Genomic DNA, 23,832 nt, shown 5'->3' with positions numbered 1-23,832 from the left:
AGCCGTCTGGAGGAGAAGTTCTTGGAGGAGAACATCTTGCTGTTGCGGAAGCAATTGGTAGGTGGTGCCCAGAGGTGGGGCACAGCGTCCCTACCCCTAGGCTGGAGGTCGGGCAGGTGGGCTGGGTGGGTGCGAGGACGCCTGTAGCTGGGGTAAATTCTTGCTGGTAAGGGGACCTGTTCCCGCTACAAACCTCCTTGACCCCAGTTCCTGCGTGTTCCCGCGGCGCGACGCCCACGCATTTCTGGCGTGTGCCCGCTTTGTGTCAGGTGAGAAGCTGGCGACCTCGAGCGGATTGCGGGAAGCGGGTGGCCGCTCGCCTCCCTTACTCTGCATTCAAGATTCGTGCAGTTGCCTGACTTCCCCAGTTACACCAGTACAGGCCCTCTCCTCAAAGACTTGCAAACCTTTACTGAAAATTCTGTTTCTTTTGGAAGTCGTCTTAGTTCCGTCTCCTCCCGCGGAGAGAGGACAAAAGCCGAGGAGGGGCTTGTGGCGTTAACTGTCCAGCGCTGAATTTTATGATTACACCGAAGCTCCCGCAGGGAGCCGTGCCCCTCCCAGGGCTCACTCCCGCTGCCAGCTTTCGTTTGGACTGGTGCTTAGTTTCAAATAGAAGCTCTTTGTATAAGGCAGCTAAAACTAGATGCAAATGATGGAAATTTGGCTGAGTGGAGGGTGCTCCCTCCTCTCATGTCTTATACGATCTGCTGGCTGTGATTGGTGGTGGAGGTGGGAGAAGAGAGAACCTGCTATCCGGAAGCATTTATCTTATTGGATTCCTGTCAGTGTCTCAGTCACCCTCTGCTGTCTTCATTAATGGGGAAGAAAAAGAACTTTGGACCTTAGTGTATTGAACAGCTTTTGACCCCGCCTCGTAATAATGGCGGCAGCTTTGTCTCAGTGACCTCAAAATGTAGTTTTGGAAACAGCAAAAAGGTCTTTACCTCACCTTGTGATACTATCTAAAATCAGACACACGGTAGATAATAACCTTCCTACAATAAAATGGTGATGCCGTGTGGTTGTCATGTGGTTTTTTTCCTCTTATTCTCTGTTTTCAGATTTTTTTTTGTCTCTTTTGAGCATCCGAGTGCTTTTCACTTGCTTGGTTTATTTTTCCAGAAGAAACTCAAGTCTAGCCAACACATGTGGTTTATGTCTCCAACCGGTTTTAATTAAAGGGCCGACGAGTAGATATTTCTATGCATTTATTTTGTAAAGCTGTATGCTGTGTTTGTGCAATACCTCTGTTTTAGCATTTTCTGTTTCATTGGTAACAGACCACGTTTGTGTATAACACAGATTTGAGCCACTCTTTAGTAGTGACGTCAGGCCATTTACATTTTGTGTATTGTCTTGTACAATAGCACCTTTTTGTCTTTGTAAGTGGTATATTCCTATTGTCTGCTTGAGGGGAACAAGGCAGTTTGTCAGAATTCCAATCCAGTCAGTGTTTATGGTACTGTTTTCATTTGTAGACTTGGCATTGGTGATTTGAACCAGATGCCTTCTGAGTTCTTTTGCTTTCCCTAGCAATAGGAAGCACTAGGTGGCGGTGTGAGTTAGCACAACCGATCTGTCACCTTTGGTAACCTAAGCTGAGTTCAAATCTTGATGGGCCTTCCCTGGAGGGTTTTGGATTCTGCCAGCTCACATTATACTTGGCTGGCTATTAGTATTAGTTTCTCACTTTCAAAGGCCCTAAGACTGATTAAACGCTACAAAGCAACTAATAGAAAACAAAACTGTAGGCCAAGACATTTGGCCAGGAAATCTCACCTAAGTAAGATTATAGCATATTGTATGAAATCTGTTACTCCGACTTCAAATTCAAGAGCCTCCTATGTAGTATTGTTTTCTAAAAAACTGGCTGTGCACCAGATGATTTAAAGTCTCATGGCATTTTTCTTATTCCTACCTATAAAAAGTCAGTTTGTATATGTTAGTTGAAACTAAAAATGAGTCTTGTTTTTATAAAGAAATCACATCACCAGAAAATGAGAAAGTAGAATAGAGGACATACTCTTGAGTTCTTTAGTGATTTTGAGTTATCCAGTAAATTTTTGGTTTTGGAAAGTTTAGTGAACTCTTCAGATAGGTAACTTGAATACTTAGAGCAGTCTTTCTGGTACTTTGTCACCAAAGTGTGTTCATTTTCCATTCTCTATTTCTAATCAGAATTGTTTGAGGAGAAGAGATGCTGGCTTGTTAAATCAGTTGCAGGAACTTGACAAGCAAATAAGTGACCTGAGATTGGATGTAGAAAAGACATCTGAGGAGCACCTGGAGACAGACAGCCGGCCTAGCTCAGGTGAGTGAGCACAAGGACGAAAAAATCTATTCATGAGTTACATTGCAGTCCCCTGTGGTTAACATTTCCAGACCTGCAAATGGTAATGGAGTTTGTTTCCAGTGCAGAGAGAGAATTAAAAAAACAATCTTCCATTCAATTATATAAGAGGGAAATAAAAATCAGACATTTTTAATAATGAGATTGATCTGGTTGGAGTCCCCTAAGTTTAAAGTAAGCTCCTATTCAAATTTGTGGAAGAGTGGTCCTCCTTTGAAATTTGAGAAAGTCAGAACCAGGCTAGAGAATTAGTCACACTTCAACTTCCTGAGACTACTTTAGAAGTTCTTTTTTCTTTTAAACCATTTGGCTCCTTAAATACATTTGTTTTTCTCTTGAAGTTATTCCTCTGAAACATTCATGATAAAATGAAGGCTCTGACAAAATAAAGTTTCTCTTTGCACATCTTTAAAGGTGAGGTCAAGGAAGAAGGTCAATTTGAGGGTGAGAGTAACTTTGAAATATATCTGTAGTAACAGGCTCTTTGCCTTATTCCTAAGGATTGTTTGAAATTAAACCATAAAATCAGGACATTAAAATTCAGTGGACCTAGGGCCAGCAGGTAGCTTGATGGTTGAGGTGCTAGACTCCCACATGGCCAACTGTGGTTCAGGTCCTGGATCTGGTGGCTTGTTTTCTCACTTTTCCTTTTCTCTCTCTCTGGTCACATTTAAAAATAATAATAATAATAATTAATAAAATTAAATACTGTTTAAAAATTCAGTGAACCACAAACTGGTCTGGGGAAGGGGGGGGGAATAACACCTCCTTTTCCTGATTACTCCTTTTTTTTTTTTTTCAATGTATTTTTAAATGACTGTATATTATCCTTGATCTGATCTTAATTCCAATGGTGTTTTTATTTGTAGGGTTTTATGAGCTGAGTGATGGGGCTTCAGGATCCCTCTCCAATTCTTCCAACTCAGTATTCAGTGAATGTTTATCCAGTTGTCATTCTAGTACCTGCTTTTTCTGGGGAAGGGGGGGGGAAAAACACTTCCTTTTCCTGATTACTCCTTTTTTTTTTTTTTCAATGTATTTTTAAATGACTGTATATTATCCTTGATCTGATCTTAATTCCAATGGTGTTTTTATTTGTAGGGTTTTATGAGCTGAGTGATGGGGCTTCAGGATCCCTCTCCAATTCTTCCAACTCAGTATTCAGTGAATGTTTATCCAGTTGTCATTCTAGTACCTGCTTTTGCAGCCCCTTGGAAGCAAACTTGACTATCTCAGACAGCTGCCCCAAATCTGCAGGTAAGAAGTTTTAGCACTGATAGAAAATTTTAATTGAAAGAGGTCAAGGACCCTTGAAGGTATATAGCTCCAACCACTTTTGCTGATGAAAAGACAAAGATTAATCGATTTGCTGCATTTAGTGCCCTAGTTAAATCTAGAATCCATCATTTCATCTAAGTGAATGTCTAGAACTATTCCAGTACTCTTTGGGTGCCACTTGGCTTTATCTTCTGATAGTACCAAGAAATCCTGTCAATATTGTGGGCCTTGAGCTCTATTTCTGAACCTTTGCTATTAGTTTAACTTGTCTACATTTTCTTTCGAAAACTACTCTGGAGCTATTTTCTTCTTCCTTTTACTCATTGAAAGGTAAAGCACACATTAAGGTAAATATGGCTGTCATCCTGGCCAATAACTGCTTAGCACTTCAGGGAGCAGTGGTCTCTCAGTAATTCTACAGAATGCTTTGTTTGATGACAGCTCTTTTTATTTTTAACTGGTAGGTGAGATGGGATTCTCTAACCCTATGCCCTTATTCCCTGTTTTGTACTATCTTTGCATGGACCTTCAGAGAGAATTATGCTATTGTTGGTCCCGGAAGTGTTTCAGCATTTCCACTATACATAATATAGTGTACTGATGTTCTGCATACATGTGATTCCTTTCAGTCCTCTCAACAGTTCTGAAAGGTACAAGTGTTGTTAGCACCATTTTTTTCTTCATGATAGAGCACTCATGAGTGAGGATGAAAGAGATAAGATAAGCACCCTTCACAGGATCTCATCATTCTGTGATCTCCCTTCTCCAGTTCTCCAGCCCACTGGATCTTGGACACTTGTGTATGAGACTAATGTTTTACAGGCTGACTAGGCTGGGGTTTTGAACTGTGGTCTCCATGTGGGATTTGGGGAACCAGCTTTTTTTTTTTTTTTAAAGGTTTTTGCCATAAGGTGTGTATGTTCACTGGATAGAGAGAGTGAGAGAGAAAGTGAGAAATCACCTTCGGGGGATAACATTACATTTGCAATCCCATCTCCTCCATCCTCAAGCACAGGTCCAACTCCAACTGTCAGGTCCATGTTTTTATACCCCCCACCCCAATTCAGAAGTTGTTATATTCAACCTTATCATCTCGCAGACAAAATAGTTTTGGTTTATAAGCCATTTGTCAGATATTCCTCATCTGCTGATTGGCAAAAGTTACTGCCAGGACTGCTTATATCATGAGTCCTTGGAAGATTGCAGAAATGAGACTAGAGTTGCTTTATGTGCATGTATAAGTCATCATATCTCTGGTTTGTCTGTGTTCTTCTCTTAGGTATAAGGTTTGATTTTTGAGTTCAGGCAAGGCAAACACCACACAGCTGAGGTTGCTACTTGGCTGGTGTCTTTATATTTGCATGGTGTGCATTGTCAGTAGCAATTATTTGAGGACACACAGAACTGTGTATCTATGTCTAGGCCTCAAGTTCATTGGTAATTGCTCCCCATTCACTCTGCAGATCTGGTTTCAGAGAAACTTTATAAACCCATTAAAGGCACTTTGGTACAGGTTTTCCTTGAAGACAGACCTCTGTTCTCCCAAATGCCACATCCTCACATAATTGAGACAGCTGGGCTGGGTCTTCGGGGGTAGAATATCTGTTTTGCTCAGCTATAAATTGGGAAAAGAGATGAATATGTAGCTTTAAGTAAATCAAAGGTAGGACTTTGGATGGCAGGAGAAGAATGGGCATGGGAGGTAGCTAGAGAGGTTTCTTCTTAGAACAAGCTAATTTGGGGGGATTGAATGGGTGGGAACCCAGCCTTTTATTTTACAGAGAGATGGTAAGAGGGAAAGTGAGAAATCACTCCCCACTCCAGGCATGATGGCCATACCATAGTCCCTTCTCCTCCATTTTCTACCTGAAATTTTGGGCACGAACACACACACCCTGCATGATTTTCAAGCTGTCAGGTCTGAGACTCAAATTGTGGTTGGCTATCTGGGAATCTAGGGCTTTAACCACCACACTACCTGTTGGCCTCAACTACTCAATCTTTTAAAATATTATCAAGGGGGTTAGCAGGTGGCATAGTGGTTAAGGCTGTAGATTCCCACTTGGGTGACCACAGTTTGAATCCCAGACCTGGCGGTTTATTTTCTCACTTTCCCTTTCTCTCTGTCTCTCTCTGGTCGAATTAAATAATAATAATAATAATAAATAAAATTAAAATGATTAAAAAATCCATTTAGTTTTAACTTTATTATCATTGTTATTATTATTTTCCAGTTTGATCAGAGAGAGACAGACAGAGGGAGAGAGAGGGAAAGTGAGAAAGCAAGCCACCAGGTCCAGGACTTGAACTGTGGTCGGCCATGTGGGAGTCCAGCACCTTTAACCACCATGCCACTTGCCAGCCCCCTAAAATTAAAATAATTCTTTAAAAAGCTTATCAAGAATTCCTTATCCTATTAAAAGTCATTATATATTTACTGTCATTGTGGAAATATAAGGCAATTATTATTTAAACTTGATTAGTCTTGAAATTTGATCAGTTTCCCTGACTTTTCCATTGACAGTTATATTTGAACAGATGTCATTAGGAATTAGTTAAAAAAAATACAAAATGGGGCAAAAACCCATAGAAAGTATGGTTTTTCCAACTTATTTTAAGGGAAACCAGAGAGGAGGGGAGAACAGCTTAGAAAGAAAAAAAACAAACTCAAAAAGCATTATTTCCAGTTATAAATAAAGTATATTATTGCAGAAAATCTAGAAAACAGAAAACAAAGTAAATATCACTTGCTCTCCCATCACACTGAGATGCTACTTGTGTATTACAATCTTGGTGTATTTTATCTCAGACTTGTTTTTTGCATATACACACTTTTTTTTTGGAAACATTTTTTAAAAAAAAGAATTATTTAACTTTACCTATTTATTTAATTTTAATTTGAACAGAGAAGGGGGGAGAGAGAGCGAAAGTGAGAAAGCAAGCCGCCAGGTCCAGAACTTGAACCGCAGTTGGCCATGTGGGAGTCCAGCACCTTAACCACCACACCACCTGCTGGCCCTGCATACAAACTGCTTAATAAATTATAATTATACTCTGGAACTACCATTTTCACTAAGCTTTAAACTGTTCCCCTACAATTCAACAGTTTGAAAGTATTACTGGTGGCTGAAAATTTTTCCTTTATAGGAGATATCATATCTTGTCAAAAGTATTAAGTATATTTTCCCTCATGCAATAGTATGAACTATATGAAAAGAGCAGTTGATGGAATATTTTTTAATCCTTTGGCATTTTCTCTCTACACATGAATTTGTCTTCATAAAAACCGGCCAGAATCGCTTCTCGGCCTTTTGGCTAAGATCAAGTGTAAAACCGGCCAGAGAGTCAAGCTGGTGCTGACCAATTAATTTCTTCAGAGTGTATCTTTAAATGTTTTTCAGATCTCATAGGATGGTTGGAATATAAAGAAGGTCACTGTGAAGACCAGGCCTCAGGGGCAGTGTGCAGTTCCCTCTCCACACCACAATTTAATTCCCTTGATGTCATTGCAGATGTGAATCCCAAGTACCAGTGTGATCTGGTGTCTAAAAACGGGAATGATGTATATCGGTATCCCAGTCCGCTTCATGCTGTGGCGGTGCAGAGCCCAATGTTTCTCCTTTGTCTGACGGGCAACTCCCTGAGGGAAGAGGAGAGACTTGGGAGCCACGCCAGTGACCTTTGCGTCGGATCTGAGGTAGATGCCATCAAAACAGACAATTCCTTACCATCTCCAAATGGTCTGTGGTCTGCTTCTCATCCTTCATCCAGCAAAAAAATGGATGGCTACATTCTGAGCCTGGTTCAGAAAAAAACACACCCTGTAAGGACCAACAAACCAAGAACCAGTGTGAATGCTGACCCCACGAAAGGGCTTCTGAGGAATGGGAGCGTTTGTGTCAGAGCAGCTGGCAACCTGTCACAGGGCAATGGTGTAAACCTTAAGAATTCGAAACCGGTGTGTTTGCCCTTGGGCGGGATCCCATCTTTGGACAATGGGATATTCTCCCCACTGAAGCAGTGGTCAAAAGAATCAAAGGCAGAACAACTGGAAAGCAAGAGGTTGCCCCCACCAGAGGGCTGTTCACCAGACGCTGCCTCCGAACTTCAGAGTAAGCATCTGCCCAAAACTGCCAAGCCAGCCTCTCAAGAGCAAGCGTGGTGTCCCACTGCTGGGACAGGAGAGTCCCTTAAAGAAACTAGTCAGATCTCAGCTACTTCTCCCAAAGAGAGCCCAGGCCGAGGGCCCGCCCCGCTGCAAGAGAACAAAGTTGTCCAGCCTCCGAAAAAGATGGCCCAGAAAAACGGCCTTCAGAGTGTCCCTCCAGCCGCTCCACCGCCTCTGTTGCCTCCAGCTTTCCCCAAGGAGGAGAGGCCTGCCTTGGATTTCAAAAGTGAGGGCTCTTCTTCCCAAAGCCTCGAGGAAGGGCATCTGGTCAAAGCTCAGTTCATCCCAGGCCAGCCGCCCAGCACCAGGATCCACCGGGGACACAGGAACGTGGGTGCGGCGAAAAGCTCCACACTGAAGCACCGCGGCCAGGCCCTGCAGGGGCTGGAGAACAGCCTGCCCACCGTCAGAGAGAAGACCCGGGCGGGAAGCAAGAAGTGTCGCTTCCCCGACGACTTGGATACAAATAAGAAACTCAAGAAAGCCTCTTCCAAGGGCAGGAAGAACGGCGCGGGGCTGCCTGAAGCGGGACTTCCCAGCAGGCCTCTGGGCAGTGGCCACAGGGCGGGGCCTAGGGCACATGGCCACGGACGGGAAGCGGTGGTGGCCAAACCTAAGCACAAGCGAACTGATTACCGGCGTTGGAAGTCCTCCGCCGAGGTGTCCTATGAAGAGGCGCTCCGGAGGGCCAGGAGGGCTCGCAGGGAGCACGCGGGCGTGTACCCGGCGCCGGTGCAGCTGCCCTACACCAGCCCGTACGCCTACGTGGCCAGCGACTCGGAGTACTCGGCCGAGTGCGAGTCCCTCTTCCACTCCACGGTGGTGGACACCAGTGAGGACGAGCAGAGCAATTACACCACCAACTGCTTCGGGGACAGCGAGTCCAGCGTGAGCGAGGGTGAGTTCGTGGGGGAGAGCACCACCACCAGCGACTCTGAAGAGAGTGGGGGCTTAATTTGGTCCCAATTTGTCCAGACGCTCCCAATTCAGACGGTCCCGGCTTCAGACCTTCACAACCACCCCACAAAAACCTTTGTCAAAATTAAGGCTTCGCATAACCTCAAGAAGAAAATCCTCCGCTTTCGGTCTGGCTCTTTAAAGCTGATGACCACGGTTTGAGTGACGCCGTTGGTGTGGGAAGTCTTTTTTTCCCCCTAGTTACCAGGAAGAAAACAAACAAAAACAAAATGAAAGGGTGGCATTTTAGATTTTGTGTAATAATTTCATGGAATGCTTTCTTTTATTAAGATAAAACCAAGATAAATGCTGTCTCATCTTCATCACGTGTGGACATTAGTGCCTTTAATGGAAGGTAAAGGATGTTTTGCTAGTTAGAAGTAAATATTTGAGGTTGTAATGGTGGTGATAGTTTTGTGGTATCAGCGGATTTTTAGTTTAAGTTTTCTGAGCATCTGGCAAGGTACAGGTTTTGATGTTCAGGTTTTATTGGTATGCGACCTTTTGATGCCAAGGTCAGGTGGATGGAATTTCAGGACAAATATTTGTTCCTTGATTCTTTAGGGCAGTGTCTCCATGAGGGTTTTCCTGTTGATGGCCATCACATACAGTTGTGTGAAATATGTACGAGAGGCATCCTTGTTTTCTCTAATTTTTTGTATAGTTTACATTTCTCAGATGCATCCCCATGTGCATCCCCATACTGTTTTCTTCTCAGAACCCTTCTGTTTACTGGACTCAACTTGTAGACAGTCTCTAAGTCCAGTGTTGGCAGCCTGGATAGAGAAGCTGGTAATAGCTTAAAAGGATCACAGAAACTTTTACCACAGTGGTGCCTAGGCCCTGGTTGCAGAAACCCTTATAGGGCTGTGTATCCAACTCTGATGCCTTTCTCTCCCTCCCTACTTTGTAGGCAGTCGAACCCTTCCTTTCTTGGAGGACTTGCTTTGGAATAAAATTTTGGTCCTCGGGTACAGAAAACTTTGTTCTTAATGAAATAACCCTTGGCCGTGACCCCAAGCCCAGAATTATTCTCTGAGCACTGTGCCACCTACGCATTGGCCTGAATACGTTAGTGCAATCCAGTCCAGATTGGACCACTATCTGGAAGGGCTTTTTTTTAAAAAAAAAGGTTTTTGGTAAACAGTATTGTGTAAAATTGCTTTTTTTATATCAATAGTTGCATGTTTTGTGCATGAGTAGTATTTGTTTTGATATTCCTGTTGGTGTTAAATTACTGTATGATACAAATAGTATGTGTTTTTATATATCATTGTGTAAATTTAATATAACACATTATATCTGTAATAAACAATTTGTTTTACTGCTAAATTTGTTATTTGGGTATAAAACCAAATGTTTACACCTATAAATGTTGTGCTCGTTATTGGTGTTTTTTGGTGAGATTTATGTTAGTTCTATGGTAGCATTAAAATATTATTTGTAATAATTAAGGCAGATTTTAGTATTCTTGGAATGGATAATGAATAATGAATGAAGAGGGGAAACTGCTTCTTTAGAATAGTAAGGTACTTTAAAATTTAAGGAAAAATTTTATTTTGTTTATTTTTAAATTATTTTACTTAACTTTATTTATTTATTTATTTTAATTTGAGCAGAGAGAGAGAGATATCGAGAAAGCAAGCCACCAGGTCTAGGACTTGAACCCCAGTCAGCCATGCGGGAGTCTAGCACCTTTAACCACCGTGCTACCTGGCCCCAAAATTTAAGGACAATTTTATGGATGTTTTCTAAGGAAAACATTTCTGAAGAACACTCCCCTCAACTTTGTATTATTAAAAATTTCAAACATGGAAAAGTTGAAAGGATTGTACAATGAACTTCTGTATAGCCACCACCTAAATTCAAAAATTGCAAACATTTTACTGTGCTTGCTTTAACTCTTTGTGTTAGGATATACTATGTTGCAGGGTTTTTGTGGGCCAAAGATAAATATTGGCAATTTTCCCTTCTCATTAAATACACTATGTTATTATTTTATGTTTTCTAGAGGTTTTTGCCTTAGGGCATGGGGGCTTGCTGGGAATAGAGGGAGATAATGACAGTGAAAGGGAAAGTGAGAAATTGCCCTCCAGGGGGATGGCCATGCTGCAATCCCTTCTCCATTCTCCTCCAATCCCTTCTTCATTCTCCTCCCAGGATCTTGGACACACATACATACACACACACACATACACACACACACACACACACACACACACACACACACACAGCTTTAGTTTCAAGCCACTGAGTCCAGGACTCAAACCACTGTTGGCCATATGGGAGTCCAGCAATGTAACTGTTATGCCATCTGCTGGCCTCAAGTACACCATTTTACAGTAAATTTCCAGGTATGATATTTTACCACAAAAGTGTAATCATGTGTTTCCTAAGAACAAGAATATTCTGCTATATAATCACAATGTCATGATCATACCCAAGGAAAGTTAACAGTAATTTATAATATCAATTACTTAATCTATATTCAAAATTTCTATTTGTTTCAATAATTTTTTTAGTAGTTGCTTCCCATCTCCTCCATTTTCCCCTCTCCCCAAACCAGAATTCAATCAGTATTATGTATTGCATTTGGTCGTAGGTCTCTGTTTAGGATAGACTAGTCCCCATATTTAAAAAGAGAAAATAACATAGGCTTTTAAAAAATATTTATTTATTTATCTATTGATATGTTGTGATTTTTCAAGTCACTGGGGTGAGTGTCAAACCATGGGCATCCATGTAGAAATCCAGCACTCTAACCACCATGCCACAGCTGGCCTGACTGGGTTTTGAAGAGTCAAGACAGTTGTAGAAGGGCCCACTCTTTGGATTTGGTTGTTTCCTTATGCTTTCTCTCAACATCTTCTGGCCCCTTTATTTTCTGTTAACTGTATGATGATTGGATTCATGTTAAACATTCTTAGCAAGAAGATTTCACTAGTGATGTGTCCTTTTCTTGCTTCACAACAAGAAACAATACCATGTTGTCCCCCACTAGTACAGAGTTTAAGAGTGAACCCATGGTTAAATTGGGTTGGGTTCACTTAACACATGGCTAAATTGGGCAGAGTTTTAGATACATAGCATTCTCCATTATAAAATTATGTTTCTGTTTTATTTTATTTTATTTTATTTTATTTTATTTTATTTTATTTTGAAATAGTATTAGGGTGATTCTTCAGTACTGTGTGGATATCCCATCCCTCAAGAAACTCCACTTAATGGCTTTAGTTTACATTGCTGATCCTTGTCTGAACCATTTAGTGCTTTGGGGATGCAAAATAGTAGTTTTCTATTTCTTCTACTTTTATTAGCTGAAATTAAAAAAAATAATAATTTCTTTTACTTTTTCCTTTCTCTCTGAATATCACTATGGATTCATGAATCCATATTTATTTGATATTTTACAATCTCAGTCTTTCTTCTTTTTTTATGTTCAGCATGTCCCAAATTTGGCCAGTAGGAGGATAAATTTTGTTAAAAGAAAAATCGTAAAATCAATTTAGTCTTATAACTCAGGTATTTATTATGAAATATATTCAATTAAAATTATTATTATTGTTACTGTTATTTTTGCTATAGGGTGTGTACATTCTCCTGAGAGAGAGAAAGTGAGGAATCACCCCCCCCATCCCCCTCAGGGAAGATGGCTATGTCACAATCCCTTCTCCAGCTCCCCTTGGGATTTTGGGCATGTATACACATAAACGTGGCATTTTTCAAGCTGCCAGGTTTGGGACTTGAACCACAGTTAGCCATGTAGGAGTCCAGCGCCTAACCACTATGCCTCCTGTGGTCTCTAAAATTAATTTTTCAAATGCAAAGTTTTAGATGCTAAATTAGTGCAACAAAAATCTATTTTTTTATATATTATTTTTTCCATGAGAGAGAGACAGACAGACAGCGACAGAGAAGCAGGCACTCCCAGCAGGATCTTCATGCTGTGATGCACTCTCAGACTTGACCAGTCCAGAGCAGATCATAGGCATGATCTGGCATATTCAAGATGTCCCAGAACTCAAAGGCAGGGCTTTTCACCTGTGAGTTTTCAACCGCATTGTTGCTCTGCTGCTGCCTGGTCCCCAACAAAAATCTCTTAACTATACATTTTTTGATCCTGTCTTGGGGAAAAAACTTTTTTTACTATATATGCCTCTTTTCTCTAGAAAGACTTTTAAAGTAAATTATTTTTCTGTTGCATGTAAAGGTCACGTCTTTTTACAAGGCATTTTTTCCCCTTAAGTAATTGTTTTGGCAAAACATCTCAGAAACCTCAGTTCTTAAAAATGTTGCTAGTCTTAGTTTTTATTTGCAACTAAGCATTCTGTTTTGATTAGATCTTATTTGATTACCTGAGTAGATTCAAATGAAGCACAAATGAGGGGGGATGAACTTACTCTTTTTTCTAAGATTCGATGTTGGGCATTGCTATACAATTTGCTATGTAAGGCAACTGTGACCTGCCGTCAGTTCTTGAATCATTTCCAAGGTGTTCTCAATGAGTATTACTCTTGGAAGAGAATTTCTGAAAATCAGTTTTTGGTAATTACATTTTAGGTGGTAACACCAAACTTAAAGAGACACATGAAAAACAAAATTTTTAAAGAACACTGTTTGTCTTTTTCCTAGTCTATTTCTTGACTTTTCTATTGCTAGCAGTTGTGCTGGACCTGAAAATTAGATTTTGTCCCTTATTTTCAATGACAAAATTGCCACTATTAGAAACTCCTTCCTCAACCTTCTCATCCTACTCTTCAATAAGTTTGGTGTGTATATTTCCATACTGTGTTCTGTGCATATACAAATAAATAACTTTTGTACTTAAAATACAGCTGAAGACTTTTAAAGAAGTCTATTATATACAAGTTATGCATTATTCTATAACTTGTGTCTTTCATTTTATAGACCTACATGGCAGATAAAATTTTGTGTGTGTGTGACGGAGTATGTTGTGTGCATGTGAGAGTGAGAGACAGACAGAGGCACCCCAACAGGCTCTGATCATACCATGTTCCCCCTTTCTCAGCTCTCCATGCTCCTCAGATTTTTGGGCTGCCACACGCGTTCCCAATGTGTTTTCAGGCTGACCCTGGGATCCGACCTCACAATCACCATATGGCTTATAGCCTTATAGGGCACTTGGGTTACCACTGGCTGGTCCTTCAGTTCTTTTTCATGGGATTCCAAGTTATTTCCTCACTGAGGAAAAAGAGACTAAATTTTATGGGCTACTTAAATTTGCTCTGCTTAGAAAAACTCTTTAAACATTTAGCAATAAAATGTTAAACATGTGCACACATACTGCCTTTCTTGTTTTCTCATGTATGTTGTTTTGTATTGTGAGCTCACTTTCAGTGGGTTGTTATTAAAGGAATCCTGTGAGACCTCATTAAGGATTTTGCCAGGTGCCTCAGGAATATTTCTAGACTAGGTTTTTTTTTTTTTTTTTTTTCCAGAGGTTATGTGCACTTTCCAGAGAGAAAGTGAGACAACACTCCCATAGGAAATAGCCACACTGCAATCCCTTATCCTTTTTTTTTTTTTTTTGGTGGGGGGGATTCTGGGCACATGTGCATGGATACCTGGTGTGTTTCTCAAGTTGCTGGATCTGGGATTTGAACTGCACAGTTGACCATGTGGGATTCAGCTGCCTTAACCATCACACCACAGGCCAGATTCATTTTTAAAGTTAATTTATCTACTTTGTAGTTTCCTAACTATAGAGATAGCATAAATTCAAATCCTAAATCAGTATGAAGATAGACTATGATTATGTGTTCTTAAAGGAGACTTTTCCCAAGGTAGACAAGTTTCTTTAATTCCATCCTGGGCCAGCAAATATTTTTTCCTGATCTAAATTTGCATTAAGGGTATGGCCCTTAAGTGATCTCAGGAATATGGGGGAAGTCCAGCCTTGATAGTGCATAAAGTAGCATACTGAACTCAGTGCTGGGAGCCATGTGACTGATCAGATCCTGTTTAAATCCCAAGTCAATCTGAAATACCAGCAGCTTGTGCATCCAAGATCTTGACTATCTGGAGGGCAGTGGGAAGGGGATCATGGTATGATGAAACCCTGTCGAAGGTACTTCTCTCATAAAATAAATGAAATTTTTTTTTTAAGAAAAATAATATGGGGAGACCAGCAGTCAGCGTAATGGCTACATTGCTGGACTCCTATATAGTTCACCACGGTTCAAGTCCCAGACCTGGTGACTTAAACTCACGCCGGGCATGTGTGCATGTGTGCCCAAGATCCCGAGGGGATAATGGAGGAGAAGAGATCGCAGTGTGGCCATCCCTCCTGGGGGGGTGATTTCTTTCTTTCTGTCTCCCTGTCTCTCTCTTTCTGGCGAGTGCACGCGCCCTATAGCAAAAAACTCTCAAAAACAAACAAACAAAAAAAACAAAAAAAAAAAAGAAAGAAAAAGAATATGGGAAGTTTTAGTTCCATATCCTATCCTACAAGGGCCAAGTCCTTGTCACTGAGTGACTCAAAACCAAGCCCTTTGTTTAAGGGACCCACAGTCTCTTCACCAACTTAGAATATTCCATGCTATACACTTAAGAGGATGTCTGTTAATAGTTTATCCACCATTTTTGAAAATTTGGGATGAGTAGGTCAGGTTTTCTAGTCCAATATATGGTTGAAAGCAGAAATCATAGAGCCACTCATTGCTTCTGCCAAAAAGTTGGATCTTCTTCCCCTTCCCCTGCTTTTTGGTACAACTTTTCTGATGTAAAATTGAAGTACAATAAAATGTACATACTTGAAGTGCACAGTTTGATCAATTTAGGCATAATGAACACATTTGTGTAACCGCTACAATCAATATAACAAAATTTTCCCATCAATCATATTAGTTTCCTGAGATCCTTGGTATACCCATCTCTTTCTCTGCCACTTTCTCCAGCAACCACTGATCCACTTTTGCTGGCCATAAATTACTTTGCATTTTCTGGAATTCTGTGTCAATGAAATTAAATGATGCTTATTCTTTTTTTTTTTTTTTTTGCATGAATTTTTGGTTTACCTTATTGATTTTTAGATCTATCCATGATGCTTCATGTGACAGTATTCTTTTTTTATTGCTGAGTTCTGTTCTTTTATATGGATAGACAATAATTTGTTTATTCATTTACTTGTTGATAGATATTTATTTCCATTATGGGGCTATTACAAATGAAGCTACAGTGAACATCCATGTGCAAGTCTTTCTGTGATCAGATGTCTTTGCTTCTTTTAGGTAAATACTTAGGAGTGGAATTCCCTGGTCTTATAGGCATTTATCTTTTTGAGATGCTGCAAAAATGTTTTCAAATTAGTTGTACCATCTTGTATTCCTACCAGCAGCGTGTGGGAATTGCAGTTGTCCCACATCCTCATCAGCACTTGGTATATTCATTCTTTTTAATTTTAGCCCATCTAATAGATATGTAATGGTATAGTATTACGGTTTTAATTTACATTTCCCTCATGACTAATCTGGAACGTCTTCTTGTGCAACTATTACGGTTTTAATTTACATTTCCCTCATGACTAATCTGGAACGTCTTCTTGTGCAACTATTGGCTATTTTTGTATCTTTTTTGTTGTTGTTGTTGAGGTGTCTATTCAAATATTCTTTACATTTAAAAAAACTAAGTTTTGTTTGGCTTCTTATTAAGTCTTATGCCATTAGAGTTCTTCATAAATTCCCTGTAAACGCCTTTTAACACATATTTATTATAAATATTTTTGCCAGTTTGTGGCTTACATTTCACTTTCTTATACAAATTTTTTCTTTATTCATGATAGGACACATGTATGCACCTGTGTGAGAGAGGAGCACCCAATGCTCTGATCCTCTTTCTCCAGTTCTCCAGCTTGTTGAATCTTTAGTATCAACATTTCCTGGTTGTTGAAAGACAAGTTTCTAGGGGCATGGTGGTTATAAAGGGCATTTGACTCCCACATGGCCGACTGTGGTTCGAGTCCTGGACCTGGCGGCTTGCTTTCTCACTTTCTCTCTTTTTTACTCTCTCTCTCACTCTGTCCCTCTCTGGTCAAATTAAAATAAATAAATAAAAGTTCAATTAAAAGTACTAAAAAAGAAGAAAGAAAGACATGTTTCTGTTGAAATGTTAGCTGTCAGTAGGACATGCTCTGAAACTGGAACCTGTCCTCAGGATATAGCTGCATGAGAAAAAAACCTGTCCTCAGGATATAGCTGCATGAGAAAAAGAGGAAAAAAGAGAGAAAAACACACACATCTCAAATCCATCTGCTTTGGTTTACTTTCATAGTCACAGGGTAGTTTTGTTCTCTCATGTTTTTTATCAGAGTCTTCGATTGTAATCCACAAAAAGGATAGGCTATAATGGGCCCACATTGTTCCGGAAGAACCAGAGCTCCTGACCTATTTATTTTTCATATGGATTGAATTCAAAGACCCAGCCGAGTCCTGCAGGGAGCCAGGCATATGTATTCCTCCAGATTCCTCCAAGCCCCCTCCCTACTTTGAAAAACACACTTTAGTTAGTTTTCTGTGCTCTGGCGTTTAAATCCAATGTAATAGTAAAAATTACTAAAAGCAAGATCAATGTTGAAGAAGTTATATTTAGGATTGGCACAGTAACTTGTTTTCTAGGTTCAAACCTCTAATTTGAAGGATAGAAATGAACCATATAAATATTGATCCCTATACAAGTCTTTCTTTTGAGGCTGAGAAAAAAATTCTTTTCCACACATTTGTATATGACCTAAAAGGTGGTATAAAAGTATCGTTTGTTTCCTTTGGGGCTCATTTTGTTTGGTTTTAGACTGTCACTTTTAATTATTTACTTGATCATTATATCTCTGACTATAATAAAAGTATCGTGTCTAATTTGTATTTTTTAAAATGGTTATTCACTGCTTGGTCCACAATGGCTTTTTTGGTGCTATTACAACCTACCTGTTAAACATAAGGGCTAACAGAATGGAGAGCAAAGCTGATTCAGAGGATTAGTTTAGTTTGAGGACTGTGCCCAGGTAAATAACAGCTGTTTTAGAATCATTGCAGCTGAAGCAGTTAATGAATAATTTATCTTTATATTTTAGAGTTACCCCAGTATAAAAGATGTCTTAAATATCACTAGTTTAGCTTTTTAAAACATAATTTTTATTCATTCTTACTAATTATTTTTTAATTTGCTAAAGGGCACCTGCACTCACCAGAGAGAGAGAGAGAGAGAGAGAGAGAGAGAGAAAGCTGCCAGGTCCAGGACTTGAACTATGGTTGGCCACGTGGAAATACAGCGCCTTAATCACTGTACCACCTGCTGGCTCTTAGCTGTTATATTTTAAAGAGAATACTTTAAGTAGATATTGATAGTACGATGTCAAGTTGCAATGAGGATTTTCACGGAGTGACCATGATAAAGGACAGGCAAAATAAATATGATCAGAGTATGAATTTTGATTCAGTAAGCAATTCTAAAATCTGTTTATTGAAATCTTATGCAAAATATTAAACTCTGAACTTAGGGAATTTTGTAAAAGCAACTTTTCCCCATGAGATTTTCTTTTAAAACTTAGATTTCTTACTTTAGAGGAGGCTAGTCTCACATTTCTGGCTTTCCTAGTGGATTCTGGCATTTATTCTGAATATGCTACCTAGCCAGATCCAGTAAATGTAAAGACAGAATTTTTTTTAAAGAATCATTGATTTAATTTTATTTATCATTGTCATCATCATCATCATTATTTTTAAAATTTGCTACAGGACATATGCACTCACCAGAGAGAGAGAGAGAGAGAGAGAGAGAGAAAGCTCCCAGGTCTAGGACTTGAACCATGGTTGGCTATATGGGAGTCCAGTACCCTACCACATTACCTGCTGACCCCAAAATATAAATTTTTAAGACTTTGGAGAGCTTTTTGAAAATAATATTTTGTTATTACCTACATAATATGATAGTATGAGTATTATAGAATGTACAAAACACACATATGTAGCAAAAAACATTTTATTATCCAGAACTAATTCCTGGCAGTTCTTTATTGTCTGTCCAGTTATGCATACTTGTATTTTTATTGAGAATAAGATCACATTTAGCTTGCTATTTTGTCACTTGCTGATTTGTTTTGTTTTGTTTTGTTTTTGCTACAGGGTGTGTGCATTCCCCAGAGAGAGAGAGAAAGTGAGCAGTCATCAATCATCCTGGAGAGATGGCTTTGCCACAGTACTTCCTCTCTGGGGATTTCGGGCATGCAGGCAAATGTGTGTGTGCCCGGTATGATTTTCAAGTTGCCAAGTCTGGGACTTGAAGCACAAAGCTGGCCATGTAAAATTCAGAGCTTTAATTTCTTTTTTTTTTTTTTTTGAGAGATTTTCACTGTAGGGCGCGTGCGCTCGCCAGACAGACCGAGAGAGACATAGAGACAGAAAGCGAGAAATCACCCCCCAGGGGGGATGGTCACACCGCAATCCCTTCTCCTCCATTCTCCTCTCGGGATCTTGGGCACACACGCACACGCGCCCGGCATGAGTTTTAAGCCACCAGGTCCGGGACACGAACCGCGGTCGACTACGTGGGAGTCCAGCGACATAGCCATTACGCTAACTGCTGGTTCCCAGAGCTTTAATTTCTATGATACTTGCTTGCCCTTGCTACTGAGTTTTTTTTCTTTCTTTTTTATTTTTAGAATTACTTATTTTATTTTATTTATTATTATTTTAAATTTGCTGTAGGGCACATGCGCTCACTAGAGAGAAACACAGAGAGAAAGAGAGAAAGTGAGAAAGCAAGCTACCAGGTCTAAGACTTGATGTGCAGTTAGTCATATGAAAATCCAGTGCCTCTAACACCATACCACCTGCTGGCCCTACCACTTTCTTTTTAAAAGTCAAGAATCTCTGCTTTTCCATGTAAATACATTTTTATATCGTTTAATACCCAGTCCACAGTCACATTTTGCAAAGTATTTGGAGCTGCTTTTAAAGAACATTAAAAAATTTAAATTAAAAAAATGTAATCTGAGGGGCATGGTGGTTAGGGTGTTGAACTCCCACATGGCTTATAGGGGTTCGAGTCCTGGACCTGGTGGCTTGCTTTCTCACTTTCCCTTTCTCTGTCTCTGGTAAAGCGCATGAGCCCTATAGCAAAATAAATAAATAAATAAATAAATAAATTTAAGTAAATAATTATTTTTAAATTTATTTTGTATTTATTATCATCATAATCTTGTTTCTATTATATTGAATTGCATATAACTTTACAGTGTATTACATTGCTTTTTCAAAAGGGAATGCCATGCATGCCAGTCAATACTGAGACATTAAAATCCCCACTTCATCATTCAATATCTTTTCATTGTTTTTCCCATTCATTATTATTATTATTCCTATTTTTTTTAACCAGTCAATCACTATTTCTCATTTTGCTTGTACAAAGACTGTATCCATCATGAAATACTTCTCAGACCAATCTAGTTGAGAATACTGTACATGTCATCATCAACAGGTAATAAGCCATATCTCTGTCCCACTAATGTCCTGCCTCTCTAATTTGTTTTCTTACTCTCTTTCTCTGTCCTCCTCTCTTTACCCCCCCATTCCACACTGTCTTATTCTCCTTAAGTACTTTCACTGCTTTTATGCCCTCCAATATTTCGCTCTCAGTAAATAATTCTTAAAAAATGTAATCCAAAAGATTAAATACCAATCTTTGATAACTATTCCAAATATTGCTTTAATTGAATTGATTCAGGAATTTTATGGGAAGTCTTTGGCAGGTCATAAGTCTTTGGGGGGCCATGGGTATTGGTAATCATGTGGTCAGTTTACCACATAGATTAATTGTTGTGATCATGGCTGTAGAGTTAACAAAACAGCTGAATTGCATGTGATCTTGGGAATTCAGGGGCTAAAATGACACCCATTCTGTCAGGAAGTCTGTAATAGGAATGAAAAATATATAATGTGAGGAATGTAATAGTACTTATATTTGATATATTTAATTTCTTTTCTTTTTTTTTTTTTTTGGAGAGGTTTTTGCTATAGGGCGCATGCGCTCGCCAGACAGACAGAGAGAGACATAGAGATAGAAAGCGAGAAATCACCCCCCAGGGGGGATGGCCACACCGCAATTCCTTCTCCTCCGTTCTCCTCTTGGGATCTTGGGCACGCACACACACGCGCAGGCGTGAGTTTTAAGCCACCGGGTCAGGGACGCGAACCGTGGTTGACTACATGGGAGTCCAGCAACATAGCCATTACGCTAACTGCTGGTCCCAAGTTAGCACTTTTTAAAAAGAACTTAGGAAAGTACTGACCATTAGTGTGTATTTCATAAATGAGTTTGAGTTTTGTCCTTTAAATGATATCCCATATCAGGCAAGAGTTAAAATTCTTCCCAAAGAGCCAAAAATAGTCCATGGGAGGAACATTCTTTCTCTGGAATCTCATCAATTGATATTTAGAGGAAAGGATTTTAGAGTCTAAAAGATTTTTTTGTCTAAGATGCACAAACATCATTCTCAAACAAATTTATGGAAGAGTGGTTCTATAACATTTATATATATGTATATAATTTTCTTTTTGTTTCTCTACCAAAGTTTTAAAATATAAAAGTAATCTAAAATATATGTGTGTGTATATGTATATATGCACACACTTATATACAAGTACATGTCATATGTGCATATATATGTAAGCATGCATGTACATTTATATATGTATATATTTATGTATACATATAAGTATATGCCACTTGAACTGTATATGAATAAACACATGTGTTTAGCATTAGTCAAAGATTTTCTCAGATGATTGTAACTTTTTTGAGATAGATTTTTGCTATAGGGTACATATGCTTGCTGGAGAGACAGAGAGAGACAGAAAGCAAGAAATCAGCCCCTAGTGGGGGTGGCCACAATGAAATCCCTTCTCCTCCATTCTCCTCTTGGGATTTTTGGGAATGGACGTACATGTGCTCAGTGTGAATTTCAAGTTGTTAGGTCCAGGACTCAACTGTAGTTGACTACGTGGGAGTCCAGTGACATAATCATTATTCCACCTGCTAGTCCCAGACTTCACTCTTTCTAATCAACAGTTTATAATGGCAATTTATTATTTTATTGCCATATTCAAGAACTTGGCCAATCTTCTACTTATGGTAGTTTATTTTGTTCCTATTTAGGATCGGTGTCTACTAGCCCACCCACAGACTGGTCCTGAGACGCGTTGTGGAGGCTTCTTCCTTCCTTCCCCACCCATTAACAGGGAACCTCTCCAGGATCCACATGCTGGAATGTTCTCTTGAGAGCCTGGATTTCAGGGGTCAGACTTTATTTTGGCTCTCTCACTCTGCCAGGTCCTGATGTACTTGACATCTTGAACTATTCTTTCTCGTAAGTCTGCTTTGCCAGGAATTTGGACTTAATGTTCTTTCTTTTCTGCCTCTTCCCAACATCTTCCCAGTGCGTCCTGGTTTATAGATTTTGGCTTGGGCCAGAGTTCTAGGCTTTTGTTTACCATCAGATGGGGTGGGGGTGGCAGGGAAAGTTCACTAAATCTCTAGTTTCTGCCTAGTATAAACACTGGGATATGATTTTTTTTTGGTAAGTTTTTCTCCTCTCATATTTTTTTAATAATTATTTTTTTATTTAACTTTTTATTTATTATTTATTCATTTGTTTATTTCAATTTGACCAGAGAGGGACAGAGTGAGAGAGAGAGAGGGACAGAGAGTGAGAAAGCAAGCCGCCAGGTCCAGGACTCGAACCACGGTCGGCCATGTGGGAATCCAGCGCCTTTAACCACCATGCCACCTGCCAGCCCCTTTCCTCTCATATTTAGGACTATTTTCTTAGGATAGAATCCCAGAAATTGAACTACTTAATTAAGGAATATGACTATTTTCAAAGCTGTTAATATTTATTGTCAACTAATTACAGCTAATATTTATTAATAATTTCTAAGACATTATCTCCTTTAATTCTCAAAACAGTTCCAAAACTATTCCCGTTATGGATAAGGAAATGAAAGCATTTATATCTGACAGTACAATGAATTATTTCAAACTGGCGTTATTGTTTATTATATTTTACATAATGTCAGTAGGCTTCATTAATGTGTTTAATGTGTTACCTATTTTAGGGGAGAGTGGAAATATGGTAACAGGAAAGGTTGTTTAAATAACTTCATTTCCTGGGGCCAGCAGGTGGTGTGATGGTTGAGGCGCAGGACTCCCACGTGGCCGACTGTAGTTCAAGTCCTAGACCTGGTGACTTGCTTTTTTACCTTCTCTTTCTCTCTCTCTGGTGAGCATATGTGCCCTGTAGCAAAATTTAAAATAATAGTAACAATAAATGAAATTATAGAAATAATTTTAAAATAATTTTATTTACTTAAAAAAATGTTTTTTGAGTACTAGTCGTACAAAGAATCTCAGGCTTATAAACATAAAATCAGTTTTACAATAAAAGATAAACAGAAGGGCTCAGTGTTGACTTGTTCTACCTGGCACACAGCACTGTGTTAGGAGCTATGTGGGTGCTGAGCTGGATTGTGGGCTCCCCCAGGGGAGGAGTAGGACTCCGTCTGCTTTGTTCACTCCTGCATTTGGACAGTGTCTGACACAGTTTGGCACACAGTAGCTGCTTAGGAAATATTTGTTTAATGAAGGATAATAGAGTTTTTATCAGCAAAGATTAGGTTTAGCTATGAAAGATAGAAACCCCCAAATTAACAATGGCATAAGTTGAATAGAAGTTTGTCTTTTATTGGGTTACCGAAAAAGTCATGACACATTTTTGCATAGAAAAATACATCATGACTTTTCTGATGACCCATTGTATAAAACAAATCTAGAGGAAAGTAGTCCAGGTTATTAGGGAAGGTTCCTAATTATCACGAGGGCCCAGTTTACTCCTGTGTTGTTGCTCTGTATTCCTTAGCTTGTTCCTTTGCTTTTACTTCAGGGTCTCTGCTGACTTGCTTGACCAGGGATACATTAACATTTCCGAAAAAAAGGAGAAAAGAAGGACTTGCTTCTTCTCTGTAAGAGCACTTCCTAGAGGTTGCACTCAATCCTAATGTCATGTCTA

General features: G+C 39.4%; 1 protein-coding gene across 1 annotated transcript; it reads left to right on the top strand.

The window, feature by feature from the left end:
* DACT1 (dishevelled binding antagonist of beta catenin 1) lies at positions 1-10,123 on the top strand (the record flags this gene model as incomplete). Its single annotated transcript, XM_014586414.2, is given in 4 exon segments — positions 1-57; positions 2,182-2,314; positions 3,455-3,610; positions 7,033-10,123. Coding segments are annotated over 4 exon segments (2,232 nt in total), but the record flags the coding sequence as incomplete, so codon positions are not given.
* Positions 10,124-23,832: the final 13,709 nt, after the last annotated feature.

The sequence above is a fragment of the Tupaia chinensis genome, unplaced genomic scaffold (assembly GCF_000334495.1).
Source record: "Tupaia chinensis unplaced genomic scaffold, TupChi_1.0 Scaffold000133_1, whole genome shotgun sequence".
Lineage (NCBI taxonomy): Eukaryota > Metazoa > Chordata > Mammalia > Scandentia > Tupaiidae > Tupaia > Tupaia belangeri.
This window is presented reverse-complemented; position numbering and strand designations above follow the sequence as displayed.